This window comes from Vombatus ursinus, unplaced genomic scaffold, assembly GCF_900497805.2.
Source record: "Vombatus ursinus unplaced genomic scaffold, bare-nosed wombat genome assembly UNPS02009205.1, whole genome shotgun sequence".
NCBI classification, from domain to species: domain Eukaryota; kingdom Metazoa; phylum Chordata; class Mammalia; order Diprotodontia; family Vombatidae; genus Vombatus; species Vombatus ursinus.
Window position 1 is genome coordinate 25,125,577 of NW_020948983.1, and position 23,060 is coordinate 25,148,636.

General features: G+C 38.9%; 1 protein-coding gene across 1 annotated transcript in view; it reads right to left on the reverse strand.

Moving 5' to 3' along the window:
* The window catches only part of IL16 (interleukin 16), a 111,267-nt gene that overhangs the window by 41,005 nt on the left and 47,202 nt on the right, over nucleotides 1-23,060 (reverse strand). Inside the window, exons 3-5 of the mRNA XM_027851665.1 lie at nucleotides 10,974-11,116; nucleotides 4,203-4,313; nucleotides 596-710 (exon numbers count right to left, since the gene is read on the reverse strand). Coding sequence (XP_027707466.1) covers nucleotides 596-710; nucleotides 4,203-4,313; nucleotides 10,974-11,116 — 369 coding nt within the window. The remainder of the gene's footprint in view (nucleotides 1-595; nucleotides 711-4,202; nucleotides 4,314-10,973; nucleotides 11,117-23,060) is intronic.

Here is a 23,060-nt window from a genome sequence, read left to right on the forward strand (position 1 = left end):
TTCCCATCACTCGCCCTGGAGAACCTGCTACTCCACCCCGTAAGTGGAATAGAGATGGGGAGGGTAGAGGTCATGGGGAATATGATTAAGTCCCAATGACCATCTAGCCTTTTTATGTAAAGAACACAAATATATGAGATACACTGGAAGCAAAGTGGGTGACAATATCATTACTAGGTAATTTTAGGGAAGATAGAAGGGAGAACAGGAGGCAGGCAGCAGTAATCGGGGGGGGGAGTGGAGTGATAGGGGAGGAAAACATAGAGATGAATAAAAAGAGTGAATTTCTTCATTATTCCCAGTGGGACCTCTGTTCCTGCCCAAGGGATATATATGCAAGATTGTCACATGTCAGTGAGCAGTGGTTTATACAGATGATATAATCAATTGGGCAACTCACATGTAGAATTTCAAGCTGAAATATGTTCCTTTTGCTTACCCTATACTTATATTTTATGATAAATACTATTCTTAGTCTGAAGAATTTAAATAGATCTTGAACATTAAGTCTCTCCATTGGCCTAATGCCTGTTGTTGTTTTTTTTAATCTCCAAAATTTTTTTTGACATAGATAGTTATTGGAAAAAAATCCTACCTTCTTGTAGCCTTCCATCAGCAGCAGCTGCTCCCCCAGCAAAGATTGTCTTGACATAGATGCCAATAGGGCCATAGATGCTGTCTTTTCCACCAACAATACTAAAGCCCAATCCCTAAAGAAAGGAAGGGGAAGGGTCGTGTTTATCATTTGTGTTATGTCAGGAGAAGCAGAGTCTTCAAAGTTGGAAGTGCCTTTTGTGGTCATCCAGTCCAACATTAGACCTGAATATGAGTCCTCTCTACAAAACTCCCAACAAATCATCATCTACTTTTTGCTTGAATACTTCCAATTAAACCCACTACCTGGCAAGGCAGTCCTTTGAATTTTTTTTTGGAAAGCCCTAATTGTTAGGAAGTTTTTTATTTACTTGAAACCTAACTTTGCCTCTTTACAAATTTCAGCCATGGCTTCTATGTCTACACCCTGGGACCAAGAAAAAGAAGTCTATTACCTCTTTCCTCAAATACTTAATGGAAGCTAATATGCCCCCCTTAAACTAATTAAAGGGTGGGGAACCTGCAACCTGGAGGTGAGGCATCAAGGCCACAGGTTCCTCACCCCTGAATTAGCTGGTGTGTGTGTGTGTGTGTGTGTGTGTGTGTGTGTGCTCGAGCGTGTGTATACACACGCATATTTGTGTACCCATCTGGCTTAACAGAAGAAAATAAAATATATTTTCATATTTTGCAGATGACAAAACTGAAGCTTAGAGAGTTTCTCTGTTCAGTCATCCTCTAAGTAAGTGTGAGGACTGGGGTTTGAATGTTGGACTTTATATTCCGAAGCTAGGATTCTTTCCAGAATACAAAATTATCTTTCAGCAATTTAAATGTATTTATTTAAAAAAAAACTTTTCAATTATTTAATTTCTTTATGTATGTAGCCAGTCAATAAACATTTACTAAGCACTTACTCTGTACTAGATGCTATGGTAAGTGCAGGGGATACATAGAAAGCCAAAAGACAGCCCATGTTCTCAGTATATAATATATACATAGTATGTCTACATGTGCCAAAGTTACAAGCTCCAATCCTCCCTGAAGTTGAGGTAAAGCTCATTTAGTCCTCAAGAAAGATGTGACTTGGCTTCATTCATAGAAAAGATCTTTTTTTTTTGTTGCTGTTGTTATTTTGAAAATGTGACCAGCATAAAAACACAACCCTTTCTGAAACTATAATGCAAAGCATGTATACAATCATTATTATAATGACCAATTTATTGAACAATTTTTAATGAAAAATGACCTTTCAAACAATACACACACACAATTTTAATTATAATGATGTGCTTTCTCATAGAGGCAGTGTGGCAAGAGAAAGTAGCAGTGAAGTAGATGTCATGAGAACTGGGTTCTAATCTTTGCTCTGGCCCCTGCAGGCTGTATGACTAGGCAATTCACTTTATCTCTGTAGGCATTAGTATCCTCAATTGTAAAAATAAATTCATTTCAATAAACACTTATTAAGCACCTACTATGTGCCAGGCGTGGTGATAAGTGCTGGGGATACAAAAAGAAGTAAAAGGCAGTCCCTGCCCTCAAGGAGCTTCCAATCTAATGAGGAGGGCACCATGCAAACAGATACATATAAAGCAAGTTATATACAGGATAAATAAGAAATAATTAACAGAGGGAAGACACTGGAATTAAGAGGGGTTAGGGAACTTGGGAGAATGACTGACAACATGATATTTATGATTTCATGACTACATAAAATATCCCAATGCCTTCTTTGCCCACTGTGACATTAGACAAGTAAAAAACTTCTACTCCCTTAGTTTTTTGCCATTTAAGGTTGGAACCTGTGTTACTGACATAGTAAGTTTTAAATAAATTTTCTTTCATTCTCTGTTTTTGGTGCTTGGTAAAGTAGTAAAATAATAAAGTTCCTCAAAACAATCCTTCTAAAGGAGTTGGAATAATGCATTTTAACACACACACGCATCAAGGCTTGGGGCAAGGGAGAATGGCAGATGCTGTTTAGGTGCCAAGTTGGTGGGGTAGAAAGGAGTCTTGTATTCACTCAGCAATGACATGAATTCTGTGAAAAACTTCAAGTCTCACTTACCATTCTCCCTCAAACCATTCTATCTCTTTCTCTCTGTGTCTCTGTCTCTGTCTCTCCCTCTCTCTCTCTTCCCTCTCCCCATCCCCCTACTCCATCCCCACACCTACACTCCCACACTCCCTATCTATCCTTCAAGCTCTTTATAAACTGGCTTTTAGCTTTATCAGTCACTCATACATTGTGTAAGTATGAATGGACTGATCAGATCACTTCCCTGAAATTAGGTTTTAAAAGGGGAATGGGAAGAGATTTCAAGAGCAATGTCAATAAATTAATAAGCATTCATTAAATGCCTACTATGTTCTAAGCACTGTGCTAGGTGCTGAATACAAAAAGATACAAAATGAAAAGGTCACTTCTTACAAGGAGTTTACATTCCATGGAGGGACAGCATGTAAATCTCAGTATATATAGTATAAGTACAAATAAACAAAAAGTCATTTTAGGAAGGAGCACTCTAGCACTTGGGAAAACTGGGATTCTACAAGGCAGAGGTGACGAGAGAGGGCATTCCAAGAATGGTGGACAGCTACTGCAAAGGCATTGATGGAGGTAGGAGATAATGGCTGTGTGTGGCTGTGTGTGAGGAACATAGAGAAGGCCAACTTAGCTGCCTCCAAAAAGGGCAGGAAGAGGGCAAATGAATAATGACGCTAGAAAGTAGCAGAAAGGGGCTTTAAAAGCTAAACAGAAGAATTGATATTCTATCCTAAAGGCAACAGGAAACAGAGTTCATTCAGTAGAAAAATAACACGGCCACATCTGGACTTATGGGAAATCCCTTTGGAAGATGTGTGGGGGATGGAGGAAAGATAAGGGAGGCTAAAGGCAAGGAGGTCATTTAGAGGCTTCCACAGTGGTCCATGCAAGAGACGATGAGGATCTGAACTATGGTAGTAGTTACGTGAGGAATTAGAAGGAGAGATATTTTAGAGGTAGAACCAGAAAGGTTTGGCAACTAATTGGCTTCATGGCCTAAGGGTGACTGAAAGTTAAGGTTGGATAGACTAAATTTGAAGTTTCCCCAGTGAGCTCAGTTGAGTGACTTCCTCCAGCTCCATTCAGCAATAAGTGAGTAACAATGAAGAAACTAGATGGTAAGCAATCCAAAGCTAGGAATGAGTAGAGACAACAAGGGAGCAAGGGATTTGGAAGTAGAGGATAGTATGAACTTGAACTGGTTAACTATGTACCTCATGGATGGAAGGGTCACCATGAAAGAACTGAAGGGCAGATTGTGCAGAAAGACCATAACCTGGTAGACCAAGAAAACAAAACAAACAGAAAACCCAAATGTTTCCTTCTTCGTGAATTTCTTAGAACTAAACCTAAGAAACCATCTCTAGTACAGAGGCACTGATGTGAATTTATCAATTTCTCATTACCAATCCCTGTTTACAGTCTACCCAAGTCACCCCAGGTCTGGCCTTGGGGGAAAATGCAGAAACATAGAATTTAAGAACTAGGAGGGACTTTGGAGCTCATTTAGCCCATATAATTATTTTTTTTCTCCTACTAGCAAATATGCATTTCTTACCTTGGCCTGGCCCTTCATCAACACAATGTTAGAGATAACAGAAGCCTGCAAACCAGCTGGCGGCTGTGTTAGCTGGGCTGTGCTAAGTGACCGAGAAGGTTTTGAAATTGCCTGCAAACAAAAATGAAGGGTAAATAGGAGTTCATCAACTCAGGTGAACTGAGCATAATGCCCATTCAAACTAGTGAAAGACTTGAGTTACAGGTGATTATGATAATGAGGGTGGTAGTGATTTTACTTTGTAGTACATATACACACCATACTGTCTTCAGAAAATTTAAGTTATTGATTCAAGATAATGAAAGCTTTAATATAGGATCTGAGGATGCTAAAGCACACCCTGGGCTCTGATAGATGAGTTTTTGCCTTATTTTGCCCAGAACCAAACCTACATATCATTCCCATCCATTTCCAAAGCATGTCATGTGCACTCTAGCCATCATCATCCTCTTCTAACTGGAATTTTGGATTCTGATCCTGGGACCCCATGCTCTGACAGGTAAAAGCTTTTGCCTTGTCTTGCCTGGTACTATATCTTCACATCATTTCCCAGCCATTTTCAAATTATGATGTGGCGCACATTTCCTCTTTCCTTCCACCATCTTTCTGACTCTTGGCTAAATGTTTTGTTCCACGTTAGAATATAAGTTCTTTGAAGGCAGGAACTATCTTGCTTTCTTGTATTTATTTGCTCATGATGTCATATAGTGTCTGGTACACAGTAAATACTTAATAAATGTTTTAGCATTCATTCATCTAGAGCTGTAAGAGTCCTCAAAAACCATTTGGTCTAATACCATCATTTAGAATTAGTCTATCTCTATGTATATTCATTTCTATTTATATACATACACATACGTGTAGATACAGATTTGTTTGCTTATAGAAATATAGATACAGGCTGTCCCAGAAGTCTTAGGGTACACATATATAAACATACATCTATATGTAAATAGTAAATCCTTTCCCATTTGGTAGTATTCGAGTATTGGCCTTTTTTTTTCTTTGTACCCAACCTCACTCCCCACTCCCTCTTGCAGTGCTTAGCACAGGACTTGGCACAAAGCAAGTGTTTCATAAATGCTTGTTGATTGTTGATGAGATTATGTATCTGATTCCTTAAGTCCACCTAGCTAAATTTATAGAGTCTTATCACTGGAAAGTTGGTCTGGACCAGATCCAGTCTTTACCCCTATTCAAGGCTCTCTATAATCTAGCTCCAACGTTTCCAGTTTTATCTAACATAATCCCTCCTCATGTGTTCTATATTCTAGTCAGACTAAAAACAAAATACCCTGTTATAACGACCTTTCCAATCTATATAGCTTTACTCCTTGTACTCTGTACCATGAATGTTCTCCTTTGCCCAATTTCCATGTACTGATTCCTTTTCTTCCTCAAAGATGCAACTAGGATGCCATCTTTTCTGTGAAAGCTTCTCAGATTTGCTTCCCCAACCCACTGGCAATACATCTGAATGTGACCTTTCCCCTTTTAACTATTAGATTGTAAACTCCATTGCAGCAATGTTTGAGTTCTCTCTATTTTTGTATCCCCAAGTATGGTGTCTTGTACACAGCATGCACATGAAAAAAAAATGATTGCTGAATTAAATAAATATTCAAAATTTGATTTCTGCACAATTGGTGCCCTGAAATTTTTACAGGTTATTATTTGCATGGACCACGTTCCATTATAGGGGATTGAAGTTACTAAAATAAGTCATAGAATATATCAAGAAAGCTTAAAAACAAAGCCATAAAGAAATTTACTTGTGATACCATTACAATATAATTTCTATTTTTATTTCAATATGACTGACATTTTTTTTTACTTTTATTGCTGTATTTTTTTACATTACAATTATTTAGAGTTTACTCCCACTTAGTAAGAGTATAACAAAGGAAAACAGTTAAGGAAATCCATCTGGTTCTCTATTTAAAAAAAAAAAGCCTAACATAAATGCACAGGGGAAAAATGAGGAAAAAAAGAAAAACAAATTTCATCTAATAAATATGCATAGTCAAGCAAAACGTATTTCTCAACAGCTGTATACAAATACTTATATCTATCTATCTATGTATCTACATCTTTCATGCGTCTTCTTCTGTACTCTAAATCCATCACCTCTTTGTAATGTAAAACTCTTTCATTCTCAGTTTATCATGGATGTTTATTGTATTGATCATAGTTCTTATAGCTTTCAAAGTTGTTTTGTTTTTCAGGGTTGTCAACGTATAAATTGTTCTTTTGGTTCTGCTCATTTCAGTCTTCATCAATTTATAAAATTGTTCATTTTTGTGATATTGATTTTATTGTATAAACTGTTCTTTTGGTTCTACTTGCTTCACCCTGCGTCGGTTCATGTAGATTTTCCATGTCTTTTTAAAATCATTTGAAATCATTGATTTTTTCATTTCTTATAGCATAATAGTATCCCATCACATTCATATACCACAACTTACTCATTCAGTTCTCAATTGATAGGCATCCCCTTAGTTTCTAGTTTTTTGCTTTTACACAAAGAACTGCTATAAATATTTTTGTGTACGAAGGACTTTCTCTTCTTCCCTTCATCTATTTTGGATATAGGATTAGCAGTGCTAAGGGTCAAAAGTCACACTGTATAGTAACTGTTTGTGTATAATTTCAAATTGCTTTTCAGATTGATTATGCCCATTCACAGATCCACCAACAGTGCATCAGTGTACCTATTTTCCCACAGCCCCACCACCATTTGTCATTTTCCTTTTTTTTTTATTTTGGTCATCTTTGCCACACTGATGGCTATGAGGTAAAATCTCAGACTTACTTTAATTTGAACTTCTCTACTTAGTAGTGTTTTAAAGCATATTCATATGGCTATTGATAGTCTGGGCTTCTTTCCTTGTAAATTACCTGTTCATATCCTTAGACCATTTATTAATTAGAAGAATGTCTCTTTTTCTTATAAATTTGAAGCAGTTTCTTATATGTCTTGGAAGTGAGACCTTTCTCAGAGAAAGTTGCTTTAAAGATTTGGGTTTTTTCTTGTTGTTTCCCTTTTAATCTTAGCTTTATTGAATCTGTATACAAATTTTTAACTTTATGCAATCAAAATTATCCATTCTGTCTTCGCTGATCTTCTATGTTCCTTGTTTGGTCATGAACTTTTCTCCTATTGATAGATCTGATAGGTAATTTTTATCATGTTTCTCTAATGTGTTTATGATTTGACTTTAAATTTCTAGGTGATGTACCCATTTGATGTTTATCTTTGTATAAGGTGTGAGGTATTGGTCTAAATCTAATTTCTTCCATAGTGCTGTTCAAAATTGTGCCAAAAGTTTATTTTCTTGTTAATTTCTACTGACATATACTAATAAAAAATGAGTACACGGGTAGCTAGGTGGCATAGTGGATAGAGCACTGGCCCTGGATTCAGGAGGACCTGAGTTCAAATCCGGCCTCAGACACATAACATTCACTGGCTGTGTGACTCAACGCAAGTCACTTAACCCCAATTGCCTCACCAAAAAAAAAAAATGAGTACGCAATTAAGTTCAAGAGGAAACATGTCACAGTGGAAAGAGAGAATAAGAAGAGGTGTCAGGAAACTTAACTCTGCTAACTATGTAACTTTGGATAAGTCATTTAGCCTCATTGAACCTCAATTGTTTCACCTGTGAAATGGGACTAATATGATTGCTTTGCCTCCACCACAGTGTTATTGTGATTATTAAATGAGAAAATGTAGTTAAAAGCCCTTTGAAAGCTGTAAAGCTTAAGCAATAATGATCATTAGTGCCCCAAACTGAGAAGAAAATGAGGTGATTATAAAGCTTCTAAGTCATACTTGAGCGCAGTTCCAAATTTGTAGATTTCTACTTATGTAACTGAGCAGAACTGATGCATAAAACAAGGTGCCGAGAGGCCCATGCTGGGGTTCAGCTTCTGCATTTCCTGGGTGAGTGGTCAATGACATAGATAAGTGAGATGTAGCAACAGCATGACAAGAGTTGACTATTGCTATGATTAGCAGCAGATAGTCAAGTGGTGCTGTCCCTATGACTCCAATCCCATTACCAAAGGAAGGATGCTGCTCTCAGCCAGGCAGAAGCCAAAAGCAGCTGATCTGAAGGTTTGATTTTCCAGGAATCGTAAAGCCTTGATAGCATGTGTTATGAATTTTGCTCACCTGATTTAAAATGGTTTAACTTTTAGTTTCACAAATTTTTTTAAAAAATTCATCTGGCATTCAAAGAATCACAGAATGTCAAAGCAAGTGAGAGTTCCAACAGTGAAATAAAATACACATTTACTAAGCACCTACGAAGTGAAGAACGTTGTATGATGGGGGAGGGGTGCCAATGTTGTGTAAGGCAGTTTGTATATCCTAGTCCAGTAGGGGGATATGACATCAACACATCACTTTGGGGAGGACAAGATAACCATGATAGCATTATATGATAAGTACATTGTTGTTGCTGAGTCATTTTTCAGTCATGTCTAACTCTTCATGACCCCCATTTAGGGCATTCTTGGCAAAGACACTGGAGTGATTTGCCCTGATAAGTACATTACAGGATTAAAAAAGCAAAAATGCAATATGATGGGAAAGGTTGCTGCTAACTGGGGAATCCTCAAAGAAGGCTTCCTAGAGGAGCAGGCATTTGAGCTGGGCTTTAGAGCATAGGTATGAATTCAACAGCCAGAAGGAAGGACAGAGGACCTTCTACTTATATAGAATAATCTAAGGAAGGACACAAAGGCAGGGGTGGTCACAGAGCTGACTATGTTTACAGCTAGAGGGTACAGTGGGTATAGCATTGGGCCTGGAATCATGGAAACTTGAGTTCAAATCTAACCTCAGACGCTTGCTAGCTGAGTCAGTCAACAAAAATTTATTAGGTGCCTTCTATGTGCCAGGCACTGTGCTAAGCCCTGGAGATATAAAAAGAGTCATTAAATCTTTCCTGACTTCAGTTTTTAAATCAGGATCATAATAGCACCTACCTCCCAGGGAGGCTTGTTTTAAAGATCAAATAAGATAATATTTGTAAAGTGCTTAGCACAGTGTCTGGCATACCATAGACATTTAATTAAAGCATATTCCTTTCCCCTTCCTTTCCACCGCTTGAATGAAAGAAAGAGGGTAATATGGGGGAAAAAAAAAGGCTGGAAAGAGAGATATACTGTGGGTGGAGATGGCCTCTGACCCACAGTTTCATCAGCCCACAGTTGTACTTTGGCAGGGATGGTGAAGAAAACTCCATTAAGCAAGACTCCTGGGGTTCTGTGTACCTGAACTTAGGATTTCATCAGGTGGGCATGGACTGGGTAGGAGATAGGTGCCATATGAGAAGGAAGAGGAAGTGCAGACATAGAAGAAGGGTAAAGGAGCCATTAGAGTGAATGGATCACAAATGTTTCAGCCTGGTGGAGAGAGAACAGTGAGAAACAGCTGACTTGGCTATGGCATCAATCAATCAATCAAAAAGCATTTATTAAGCACCTGCTATATGCCAAGCACTGTGCTAAACTCTGGGAATTCAAGTACAAAGAACGAAACAATCACTACCCATAAAGAGCTCACATTCTGGTCCATGTTTCCAGAGACACAGAAAGATTGAAGCCAGCCCCTGGGGGGTCAGCATTTCTCTAGACTGCTTGCCTGATACTCAAGGGAAAGAAATTGAAGGGGCAACCAGCATCAACCACTAGAGTTGTATCACCAGTGCCATGAATCTGAACTGACTCTGTCTTCTCCCATTAAGTTGGGGAAGCAGAGGGAATGAGGGGACATTTGATTCTCATTCACCTGGAGGTGAGCAGTACAGAGAAACTTTACAGCCAAATCTTATTGTTTCTACCTCCATGTTTTACCTATATCCCCTTTTCTCCACTAACACAGCCAACACTATAGTTCAAGGCCTCTTCACCTTTTCCTGGACTTTTGTAGGAATTTCCTAATTGATCTCCCTGCCTCAAGTTTCTCCCCATTCCAGTCCTCCTTCACACAGATGACAAAGTGATTTTCCCAAAGTACTAGTCTGAATGCATAGCCCTCTCCTCCCTCCACCAGTTCCAGACACACTCAATAAATTCCAATGCTCCAGAGAAAATTGATAGATATATAGATAATTCATATACATATATATACATATACATATACATATGTGTATGTATATTTATATATATTTGTGTCTCATGGTAGCCATCTCTAGGATGAGGGGAAGGAAGAAAAAAAAAGAAATTTACACGATAACTTTGTTGTATATTTGGAGGGAACAACAAGTTGTACATGGTAGATTTGCAGTTTTGTGTGCAATCATCTTTTTTATTGTACTGTGTTATGGAGATGCTTTTGTTCCATGAATTGAAAATAAAATAAATTTTTAAAAAATTCCAATGGCTTCTATCGCTTCCAGAATCAACTCTAAACTCCTCTATTTGGCATTCACAAACTGGCTCCATCCCACCTATGATATCATATGATTCCCTTCTAAACACTCTGCAAAGGGGCCTCCTCTCTGTCCTTCACATATGGCATTCCATCCCTCATATCTATGCTTTTTCCCTGGCTGTCCTTCATGCCTCCCTCATCATCACCATCTCTTAGAATCCTTATTCCTTCAAGACTCAGTTCAAGCACTGTCTTCCACATGAGGACTTTCCCAGTACCTGGAGCTGCTAGTTCCTTCTCCCACCAGTTTGCCTTTTATCTATTTTGTACATACCTATATGTGTAAATGTTGCCTCTGCTTTCAAATATAGACTCGTGAAACTTACTGTAGTTTTTCCCGCTGAACAGTCCAGTTGCTGGGAGAGTGACTTTCTGTTGCTATAAAGAGAATAAGGTTGTCTGTCTCTACAAGCTGCAGATTTTTTGGTCATTGGGAAATCAATTTCACCAATCCAGTATGGATTCACACCTAAACAGGAAAAAATGTCAGTGAAAGAGTTCTCTTGACATATGAAGTTGGGTAAAAAAACACATTCCATCTCAATTCACCTATTGCTTCCCATTCTTGCTTAGGTACCTTGAGGAAGTCTGTTCCTCCTGCATAACACTGAATCTCTTACCTCTGTGTCTTTGTAAAGGTTTCCCCAGTGTCTAGAATGTACTCCGTCCACATCTCTGCCTCTTATAATTCCCACCTCCCTTTAAAACTAAGCTCTAACAGCATATCTTACAGAAGGACTTTCCTAAGCCCCTGGTTACAAATGTTCATTATTTTTTGACATTACTTATTTTACTCTGTGTAGTTGTTGTAGGTGGTGCAATGGATAGAGCACCAGGCCTGGAGTCAGGAAGACCTGAGTTCAAATGTGGCCACAGACACTTATTAGCTGTGTGACCTTGGGCAAGTCACTTAACCCTGTTTGCCTCAGTTTCTTCACCTGTAAAATGAGCTGAAGGAGAAAGTGACAAACCACTGTAGTATCTTTAGTAAGAAAATCCTAAATGGGGTCATAAAAAGTCAGACATGACTGAAAAAAGACTAAATAACAACGAACTATCTATTGTACCATTCTCAGTAGAATATAAGATTCACAAGGCAGCAAGTATTTCAAGGATTTGTTTTTTGCTGTCTATATATCTCCCCATCAGCTGTCACAAAATCTTGAATATGTGTTTAATAAATGCTTATTAAGTTGAATGAGCCGAATTTTCCTTCTTTCCCAGGGCAGGAGTATGTGTAGGGGACAGGGGATGGAGGAGTTGAAATAAAAAATAGCCAGAATGACTAGTGAATCCATAGTTATAGGCAAATAAGTATATACCCCCAATCCCCCTCTGCCCCAAATGACACCACCCTGGGTGTGTATTCTTAGCTGGCTGACTTCTGCTTAATGTATTCAAAAGTAGCAAGGAATAAGGTACCCATGATTAGTCAGAAAAGCTGGATCGACCTCATTGTGACTTGTTATGTCCCAGAGCCAGAATCAAAGAAACACAGAGACCTCGTCTTAAGGGGGTATGTAACATTGCTTTATCTTTTGTTTAATTTCAATAAATTATAAACCTCTTTCAATAGGCCTTTTTTGGTTCCCCCAGTTGTTAGTACCTCACGCCTCTGAAAACATTTTACATTTATTTTGTCTACTTCCTGTATCATTGGATGTAGCTCTGGAGTATAGTCAGAAAGACCTGAGTTCAAATGTGACTTCAGCACTTACCAGCTGTGTGACCCTGGGCAAGTCACTTAAATGCTGTTTGCCTCAGTTTCCTCAACTGTAAAATGAGAGAATAACAGCACCTACCTCGCAGGGTTGTTAGGAAGGTCAAATAAGATGATATTTGTAAAAGCTCTTAGCTTAGTGACTGGCATAGAGTAGGCATTAAATAAATGCTTATTAATTAGTAGAAATAGATAAACTGCTTGCTTTATATCTCCTAGTACAATATCTCCTAGCTTAAATATGTGCTTAATAAATGTCTATTGAATTGGATTAGTCAAATTATCCTTCTCCCAGGATCCCTTCTTATCTTTCCAGTCTTCTTGTATTTTAGTCTACTTCACACATTCCACTTTATACATTTATATTGGCCTTCTTGCAGTTCCCCAAACATACCACTCCAACTCTATCCTCCATACCTTGATAATAGCTTTTCTGGGCGCCTGGAATGCTCTGCCCCCTCACCTTCACTTCCTGGTTTCCCTAGCTTTCTTCAAGATTCAGCTCAAGTTGCACCTTTTTCAGGTGACCTGTCCTTCTGCCCCAACTACTAGTGCCTTCCACTCTCAGATTACCTTCTGTCTATTGCATCTTTATCTTGTATGTTTCTGCTTATTTGCATGTTGTCTCTCTCTTTACAATGTATCCTCATTTGAGCTTTTTTTTTGTACCCATTACACTTAGTTCATTGCCTAGCACAGACAAAGGGTTTAATAAATCCTTGTTGATTGACTTGAATCATAAGTGAACTGGCCTAGTACAGGCCAATACACAGTGAGGAATAGTATTTCCTATACCTTCATAAGTTTTCAGAGGGCTTCCTTAGACATAACTTCAGTTCTAGAATGTTCTTTCTAGTTCCTTGACTTCAGTACTTCTAAGGGAAGGAAATGGAGCAAACATTTAAATAGCAACTACAATGTATTGGACACTGTGCTAAGTACTTTACAAATATCCATTTGATCTTCAAAGGAGGTGTTATTATTATCCCCATTTTACAGTTGAGGTAACTGAGGCAAACAGAGGTTAACTGACTTGACCAAGGTCACATAGCTATTAAGTGTCTGAGGCTGAATTTGAATTCAAGTCTTCCTGACTCCAGGCCCAGTATTCTATCTACTGCTAACCTATGTCTCTCTTTTTGCTGGCCAAAAATTCATCCACTCAGTTGTCAAAGTGATCTTTCTAAAGTGCATTTCTGACCATGTCACTCCCTTCAATAAATTCTGTGTTCAGTCATTTCAGTTGTTTGACTCTGTCCCCAATCAAAGTTTTCTTGGCAAGGATAATGGAGTAGTTTGCCATTTCCTTCTCCAGATTATTTTACAGATGAGGAAATTGATACAAACAGGGTTAAGTGACCTGCCCATGGTCACACAGCTAGTAAGAGTCTGAAGCCAGATTTGAACTCAGGAAGATAACTCCAGGCCCAGCACTCTATGCACTATGGTGCCCCAATAAATTCTAGTGCCTCCCTATTGTCTCCAGAATCAAATATTCTGTTTGGTTTTTAAAGCTTTTCACACAAGACCTCTTTCCTCTATTTACATCTTCTTACAATTTACTCCCCTCTACCTTCTCTGTGAGCCAGTGACACTGACCTCCTTTCTCTCCCTCCCTTTTAGCATTCCATCTGCAGACTTTGCCTTTTCACTCCCTCCTCCAAGCCTAGAATTTTTCTCTTTACCTCTGCCTCCTTGCTTCCCTGGCTTTCTTCAAAAGTAGGTTCAAATAGACCTCCTATGAGAGGCCTTTCCTTTCTCCCTTCCCATCCCCCACTACTGGTGCCTTGTCTGTAAAATAACTTATTATTTACACTGTATGCATCTTGTATGTACATAGTTGTTTGTATTTTGCCTCCATTAAAATGGGAGCTCCATTAAAATGCTGCGGAGCAGAAACTTTCTTTGGTAGCCCAGAGCTTAGCACAGGACCTAGTACATAGTAAGTGCTTAATAATGTGTGTTGATTGACTTCTATCACCATACACCTCCTACTATCCTCAACTACCTATCAGAATATTATGAGTATCTCTCTGCTCCCAGATTTCCTCCCTGCCCCTCAACATAATATAGTTCAAATCATCTTTCACTGTTTGTTAACACTCTTACTCAATAGTTTCCTGGCAGCTGACCTAACCCCCTCAGATGTATACATATTTACAAATATAATGGGGGTAGGCGTAAGCCCCATAAGCTACAGGGCTCTGGGCCACTTCCAAAGGACTATGTGTACTCTGGCTTAGGGATTACAAAACAGTTCATTTACTGGGCCCTTGGTCCAATGGTATACTGGTCAATGTTTACCAACTGCCTGTTCCTCAAAATATACACATAACACAATTTTAAACTTAATCTGCATTATTAATATTTTCTCTTTCTCTTTAGATAATCGAAAAAACAATAGATCAAGCCCCAATTTGTGACCTCTGCAGATTTACAAATGCTCATGCTCATATTGCATGATGCTCATATTGAAAAGTTAACAGTCTATTCTCACGAGCAGGTTTAAGCTGGCTCCATCACATCCCTACTTTAGTCCCATGAAGGCTTCATGGAGTACCCATGTCAAGGAGGCCTGGACCCTGAGCCTGGAAGAACCACCTATTCAGCTTGCTTTGGGGCAAAAACAGATTCGTCTCACCCTTTTTCTTCATCTCTCCAGAGCAGGTGATATGAACTCTCTCTGGGACTACCAATAGAAAGAGAAGTAAGCACACGGATTGACTATGTGAGCCCAAGCCAGGGCCTCTTTTCCTTGGAGACTGACAGCTCCTTGGTCCTTCAGAAGGAGCTGCCTGGGAGGAGGAGGTTCCTGCAACTACATCCTTGTTGGAGAAAATGACCACAAAGGGATGATGAGTTCAAGTCCATGTCTGGCTGGCCAGAAAATATGAACCTTAAGAACCTTAAGAAGCTTGTGAAAACAGGGCAGATCTGAGGGAGTGAAATGCCTTGTCAATAGTCTCACTAAGTATACTGGGTTTTAATGTTTTAAGTATCAACTTTCAAGGAGAATACAATAGAAGTCACAGGATTACTTCTTCATGTTTAAATCTGCCAGGGTACACTTAGAAGCTTTTCATGTTTTAAGCATATCTTTTCTGTGGAGGAAATAAATAGCTGTCCTATACTGACACAGTGGATAAAGCACTGGGCTTAGAATCTGGAAGATCTGAGTTCAAATACAGCCTCAGACTCTAGTTATGTGACCCTGAGCAAATCACTTAACCCCTATTTGCCTCAGTTGTTCATCTATAAAATGGCGACACACTAGAGAAAATATGGCAAACCACTCCAGTATCTTTGCCCAGAGAATCCCATGGATTGAAATCATGGGGTCACTAAGAGTCAGACATGACTGAATGACTAAATGACAAACACCAAACTTCACTGTATGTTAGTTACTTTTCTATTTCCTTTTTGGGGAGACCTTAGATATGGGCCAAACCTAACGTTTAAGTCATTTCTTTCATTGCTCTAGGGGGAAGACATAAAGAGCCAGAGAGTATGAGAAAAGAGCTTGACATTTCTCTTTAGTAGCCAGGCTCCCCCCGACATGAGCCCAGTCTGCATGAACCCAGAACTAGCATCCCATTAGTAGGAAAGAGCAAGTATCACCCTCCTTCCTCTTGCCTTGGCCCAGTCTAACCCATTGTTGCACAAACACCCACATCTATAACAAACATATAATATGGCTCCTGCCTAGGAGGCTATAGTGCTTGGTTGTTCTGCTTGACTAAAGAAAATAACAGTCTTTGCAGCAAGTTGGCTTTAGGTTTTAAAGCCTCCGTGGCAGTGAGGAACTGCCTTACTGGAGATGCAGCAAATTGAATAGTTACGAAAGGGGAAGAAATGAGGGTGGAGGAAGGGAAGTCTATTGGACTAGATGACCTCAAAGTCTCCTTCCAGTTTTACCATTCTACATTTATTAGAAAAATAGGCAATGGTAGTCTGCATGCAAAAAGTGAATCTGAACAAATACACTACTAGGTATGAACAATTTCCATTAAAAATATTTTCCATGGCTAGAGCATAATTTCATTTGGGATAAATACATATTTGTGAGGCTGAAATATAACCCTGTCTTTAAAAAAAGATTTATGTTCAGAGGTCAATGAATGCAAATATCCATGGCTTGGTTATTTTTTTAAAGGGTAGAATATACTAGGGATAGAAAAGAGACCAGAGCTCTAGTTCAGCGTCAACCTTACTGGGGACTGAGGTGATACAAGGCATCAGTTTCATAACTAAAGCCACACTGGCCAAATCTGACATTGACATTCAGTGGCATTCATTACCAGTGACAGCATTGTGTTGCTTTTCACCATCCCATCTATTGCCTAAGCAACAGAGAAAGGAGATTCAAGACAACTTTTTCTTCTCTTAGCTAGAGAAACTAAAGGGGGAGGAGGGGGAAGAGGAGTTGACTCTTAAGATGTCTGGGTGTCATAAATACTGAAGCCAGAATGGGAGCAATCTTGCCTAAGCTGAGCAGGCCACCAGCATGGCTGTGGCAGAGCCCGGATACACTTAGCAAAGCTGGCAAGCTGCTCCCAGAGGTCAGCTTACTCCAGGTGTGTGGTCGTCTCTCTCAGTGTTTAATCTGTGTCTTAACCAGATCCTTGCACCCAGTTGAAAGGAGAAAGCCAGAAAAGTCAAAAAATTAATAAATAAACGGTGCTTCTGGGTGTGCCCTCCAACCAAGCTACCTCTCAGTCCTGAGGAAGCCATAACATTGGAATTCCATAACTGGAAGAGAAACAGACTCTAACTTAGCCCAGCTCTGAGCAAATATGCTACTTGCAAAACTCCCTCTTTAGAATCATTAAGTTCCCCTCAAAAATCAGGTCAAGCACTATGTACTATTGGAAGCTTTTCCTCATTCTCTCCCCAATTTCTAGTACTTTTATTGTTCAATCATTTCATTCATGTTTGACTCTTCATAACCCCATTTGGAGTTTTCTTGGCAAAGATACTAGAGCGGTTTGCCATTTCTTTCTCCAGCTCATTTTACATATGAGGAAACTGAGACAAACAGGGTTAAGTAACTTGCCCAGGGTCATACAGTTAGTGAGTGTCTGAGGCAGGATTTGAACTCAGGTCTTCCTGACACCAGGCCTAGCACTCTGTCCACTGCCCCAACTGACTGACTTCTAGTACTCTCCTTCCTCAAAAAAAAAAAAAAAATCACCTTATTTTGTAAGTACCTCTGGATATATAGGGTGCTTTTCCCCTTTCCCAATTAAATGCAAGCTCCTTGAGGGCAGGGACTCTTTTATTTTTATCTTAGTATCCCCAGTGCCTAGCATATAGAAGGTACTTAATAAGTGTAGATTGATTATCAATTGTGCTCATGAGAGGTATTTTTAGATGTATTGTGTCTATTTGGAGGAGAGCCACTGTGTAATCGAAAGAACATGGGCAAAAAAAAAAAAAAGTTGGGTCTTCATTACAGCTCCATCACTTACTATAACCCAAGGCAAATCACTTCTTCAAACTTCCCTGCCCTGCTTACCCCACAAAGTTATCTTGAGAACTAGATGAGATAATATAAATATGAAAATCCCTTTGTAAACTGTGAAAAGGCTTATACAAATGTTGGGTGTTATTATAGCCAATGAAAAGGTTTCCTTGAACATTCAATCGGTCCCAGCCCTTCCGAGCTGGAAACCTATCTTCATTTATTCCTGTCGTTTTAAATAAAAGAGAATAAAACAGATTACGGGAGACAGGAGATGAATCAATTAATGCTGATTACAGGAAACAAGAGGCAAACCAATTAAAATGATGGAATAGTTTGTGGGATGAAACTATTCATGTGAAGGACCACAACTGAAAATATCCTAGAGCACCTTCCACCAGGAAATGAGAAACTGTTTTAGAAATCAGGTTAAATTTTTCCACTTAGGTCATTTCCACGGCCTTTGCTCAAGGTAATTTCAGTGTTGCTGGTTGCTTTCATTAAATTAATGATTATTTTGTTGTTTCCCTCACACACAAAAAAGGACCATTAGGTCACAGAAAAGATAGGTTGGATGTTGAGTTTCATATTTTTCACTGAATTCCAACAAGCACTTATTAAGGGCCTGCTGTGTGCCAGTCGTTAAGTATTGGGGATACAAAGACAAAAGTGAAACTGCCCTGAAGGAGCTTATGTTCTGTCTGGGCAAACAAAGCACACATATAGAAACAGACACAATCTTCATAGATTTATCTTTTTTATACTTTATCCCTTAAATCACTAAGGACTAAAGGCAGGGGACTAAGAAATGGTCAATGGCTATAGGGGCACTTGTTATATATGACCCTGGCTAAGTCGTTTAATATCTCTATGCCTCAGGCAATTCTTTCAGACTTGCTAGAAGTTTATCGCACTCTGAAGAAACCATAGCCCTCTGCGTGTTTTTGTTTTTTAGCACCTTATCCAGATCCATGACTGTCATGTAACCATGGGGGAATCTTGGGGGCACTGCCCCTTTGGGGATAACCTGCCAAAATCTCCATTTGCCACCCCCATACTAGATTTTTATGTTAACTATTCCATGATTGTTTCTGGGATCCCATTAGTATAGAAGATTCTGACCATATTGTTCCCTCAAATGATATGATTAGTTTTATGATGTTAAAGATCTTTTGAAGTTCATTCAACTACAGGTAACTGAAGAATTAAAATTGCTGGGAATAAAGGTTCACATTTATATAGTATTTAGCAATTTGCAAAGTGCTTTTTTATAAGGCAAGCAGATCAAATTGTTTTATATCTATTTTGCAAATGAGAAAATTGAGACTCAGAGAGGTTAGTAACCAGTACCACAATCCCACAGTAAATGGAAGAACTAGGTTTTTTAACTCCTGTAAATGCATCAAACATCTACATCCACTTTAACATTTTATGTAAGACATGGTAATGGAAAGAAAAAAGACAATTTTGCAAATGCAAATACATGTAAATCATTTTTAAAATATTATGGACATTGTTACTCGTAATACAGGTCTCAGTGGTTATTAATTCTTCTTTTCCTTCCTGAGTGCAAATCCAAGTGGAATGAAAATATGAGTTTTAAGAAAAAAAGGCAGCTAGATAGTGTTGTAGAGAGAGTATTGGGCCTAGAGTCAGGAAGATTTGAGTTCAGATCTGATCTCAAACTCTTACTAGTTCTGTGACCTTGGCCAAGTTACTTAACCTCTATCTGGCTCAGTTTCTTCATCTATAAAATGGGGATAATTATGGCATTAACCTCACAGGGTTATTCTGAATTTAAAACAAGATATTTATAAAGGGTTTCTCAGACCAAAGAGTGCTATGTAAATACTAGGTTATCACCATTGTTATTATTTAAACATTTTGAATTAAATGCATTTTGAATTAAATGCATTTCAATGCTTTTTTTTTCTATGCAGAGTGGCTCTTTTTGTATGTTGCAAAAGGCAAGCAGTGAAAGAGAGGAAACATTACTTTCAGAGGAATTAGAACCCTGTAATTACATATGATTATGTATGCAAAAAAGTACAATTTCCTTTCCATCTTTTTTTTTTTTGGTGGCATTTAAATAGAGCCCTAACGAAGTCCAGGCTACTGTGGCTTTGTTTCAGAACAACAAATTGAGAGGGTACTGACGCGGCATTTATAATCTTTCAACAGCATAGAAACAAGGGGTCTTAGCACCTAGCTAGCTAGGTAAACAGGAAGCTATGGTCTTTCTCCCCTAGTAACTCTCCCACCAGCCCTGTCCCCTTACAGCCCTTTCCCCCCAACTGCTTCCCAGCAGTAGCCTCTCAAGTCTTGGGATCTTTGTGCCATGGGGCAATATCCCATTCCCATCCCCTACTTTCCCAACTGTGAGTGTCACCTTCCTGCAACTTGACCCTTAGGCACAGTTTATGTGGAGGGTATGAAAATACCTGCTTAAGGCTCCATAATTAAAACCACTACACAACCTAAGTTATCAAAGGGAATTGTACATAGATGTCCAATGGCCAAAAAAAAAATTGTTATGAATTTTGCTTGGAATCTCAGTAAAATTTACTGACCTATGGTTATAAACTCCACATTCTCTTTTCTTTTTATGAAAATCAGTGAAGTATTTACCCTTCCCCAATCCTATGGCATCCTTCCCATCGACAAGATCACTGACAGTGGCTTAGTCATAATATCTTACAGTTCTTTCAGCATTTGGGGAAAGGGGTGTGCTGGACCCAGCGGGAACTGTCTTATAGGAGCCAATTGCCTAATTTTCAGTGTGAGTATTTACACCTTATAAATTTGCAAAGGCTTGATTTATAGCCCTTGAGCAGGGCTTGATTTATTGTTTTGTTGATACACTACACAAGAAAATTAGAGAAAATGATCATACAGATTAAATTTAAAAATGTGTCCAGCTTACTTTTTTTCCTTTTGGAGAACCAGATGTTAAACATTTACCAGCACACTACTTCTTTGGGTTATAATTTGTCTAGTCTGATGATTTTATGCCCAGGGGCTATGTGGGGGTGTAAGAGAGAGTTGGTCTCTTAGTGTCCCCCATTAAGTACAATTGCTGGTCTATAAAGCACCCTCTTTCCTTAGCTTTTGACCCAAGCACATGGCCATATTGGTTCAGGTCTGGGACAACCTGGCTTCTATTGAGGGACAGAGTGGGAAAGGTGCTAGGCTCCATTTTCTCACAGTCAATGGCTGATTAACCCCACACATACAAAACTCTGCAGAAAAAATAAATTTGAAAAAGTTAAACCAGTAATAATGTACCATTAGACTGCATTTTATAGTTAGCATTTTAAAATATATGATCATAGATTGTGAACTGGAAGGGACCTTAGAAGCCTCAACTTTACAAATGAGTAAACTGAGGTCCCAATTGGTTAAGTGACTTGCATGAGGTCACCCAAATAGTGACAGAGGCAGGATTTGAATTCAAGTTCTCTGACTCCAAAGCCAGTGATCTTTACCCAAAGATGTTAAATGACTTGTCCAAGGCCACGACAGATTCTAACAGGAAGAATAAGATCTCAACATGATCCTCATTGTTGTAACTTCTAATATTCAATTGTATCGTCTCGCCTCTCCAAGGAAATGAGGATTTGAGAGGGTTTGGTGCAAAACTACCTCCATTCATTTAAAAAATTGAAGACATCTCAAAGCATATTTATATATCATTTTATGCAAAATTAGTTACACATTATTGGCAAACACCAATCATTGTTTACATCAAGTTTCCCAATTATAAGCTTTGTTTTGTTCAGTCATTTTCAGTCATGTCCAACTCTTTGTGACCCTATTGGGGGTTTTCTTGGCAAAGATACTGGAGTGATGTGCCATTTTCTTCTCCAGCTAATTTTACAGATGAGGAAACTGAGGCAAATAGGGTTAAGAAACTTGCTTAGGGTCACACAGCCACTAAGTATCTGAGGCCAAATATGAACTCAGGAAGATGAGTCTTCCTGACTCCAGGCCCAGTGCTCTATGCACTATGGCGCCACCTAGCTGCTGTCATAGGGAAGTTAACACCTTGTAAACCACAAAGCATTATAGGCATGTAAGCTGTTGCCATTATTATCTTTGTGCCTATATTCTCTGGCACTTGAGGTGACATTTGACAATTTGCACACACTAAGAATTGGAGACATTAACCTGATGAATTGCAAGCTTCCTGAGGGCAGAGACCCCTTACACAGCTTTGTATATAACCTTCCCCTGGGAGATAATCACAACTCACATGTACTATTTTAAATTTTTTTGGAGGCATTTGAGGTTAAGTGACTTGCCCAGGGTCACACAGCTAGTAAGTGTCTGAGGCTGGATTTGAACTCAGGTCCTCCTGACTCCAGGCCAGTGCTCTTGTTTTAAATTTTACAAGGCACTTTTCTCCCAACAACCCTGGAGGACAGGTGATAACAAACTTAATTATCATCATTTTACATATGAGGTTTTCTGAGACCCTAGGGGGTTAAACAAGTTGCTTATGGTCACACAGCTGGCACAGCAATGGGATTTGAACCCAGTTTTTCCTGACACCAAGCCCAGCATTCTATCTACTATGTCATACTGCCTCAATGACAGGCTATATCAATAATCAAGCATGTTTGCAGAAGACAGAAAGTTCCATTTAAAATATTGTATGTGTGGACACAGAAACTTTATTCAAAACAAGAGTCAGAAATTTTGTAATTAGCTTAATGCATAACACTTTCAAAGAGAAATGTCAAATAAAGGCCAAAAATAATCAGCATAATTACTGGACTTTCAGTGGCATCATGCCTGGTCATGTCTATAAAAGCTGTAGCTAAATGAGATGGAACTGAAAAATTAGATAACAAAGACACTAGCTCAAATTTAGACAGATATCTACCCTGTGAGATGGGGGCAGCCAGCTGGCACAGTGGCTAAAATGTCAGACTCATCACCCTAAGTTCAAATCTAGCCTCAGACACTTCCTAGCTGTATAACCCTGGACAAGTCACCTAACTCTGCCTCAGTTTCCTCATTTGTAAAATGAGCTGGAGAAGGATATGGCAAATCATTCCAGTATCTTTGCCAAGAAAACCCCAAATGAGGTCATAGAGAGTTGGGTATGACTGAACAATAATACCCTGTGAGGAAACAGAGGTTCACAGAATTAAAGCAATTTTCTCATCATCACCCAAGTATGTGGCAGAACTTGGACCCAGATTTTCTCACTATGAGTCTAGTTCTTTT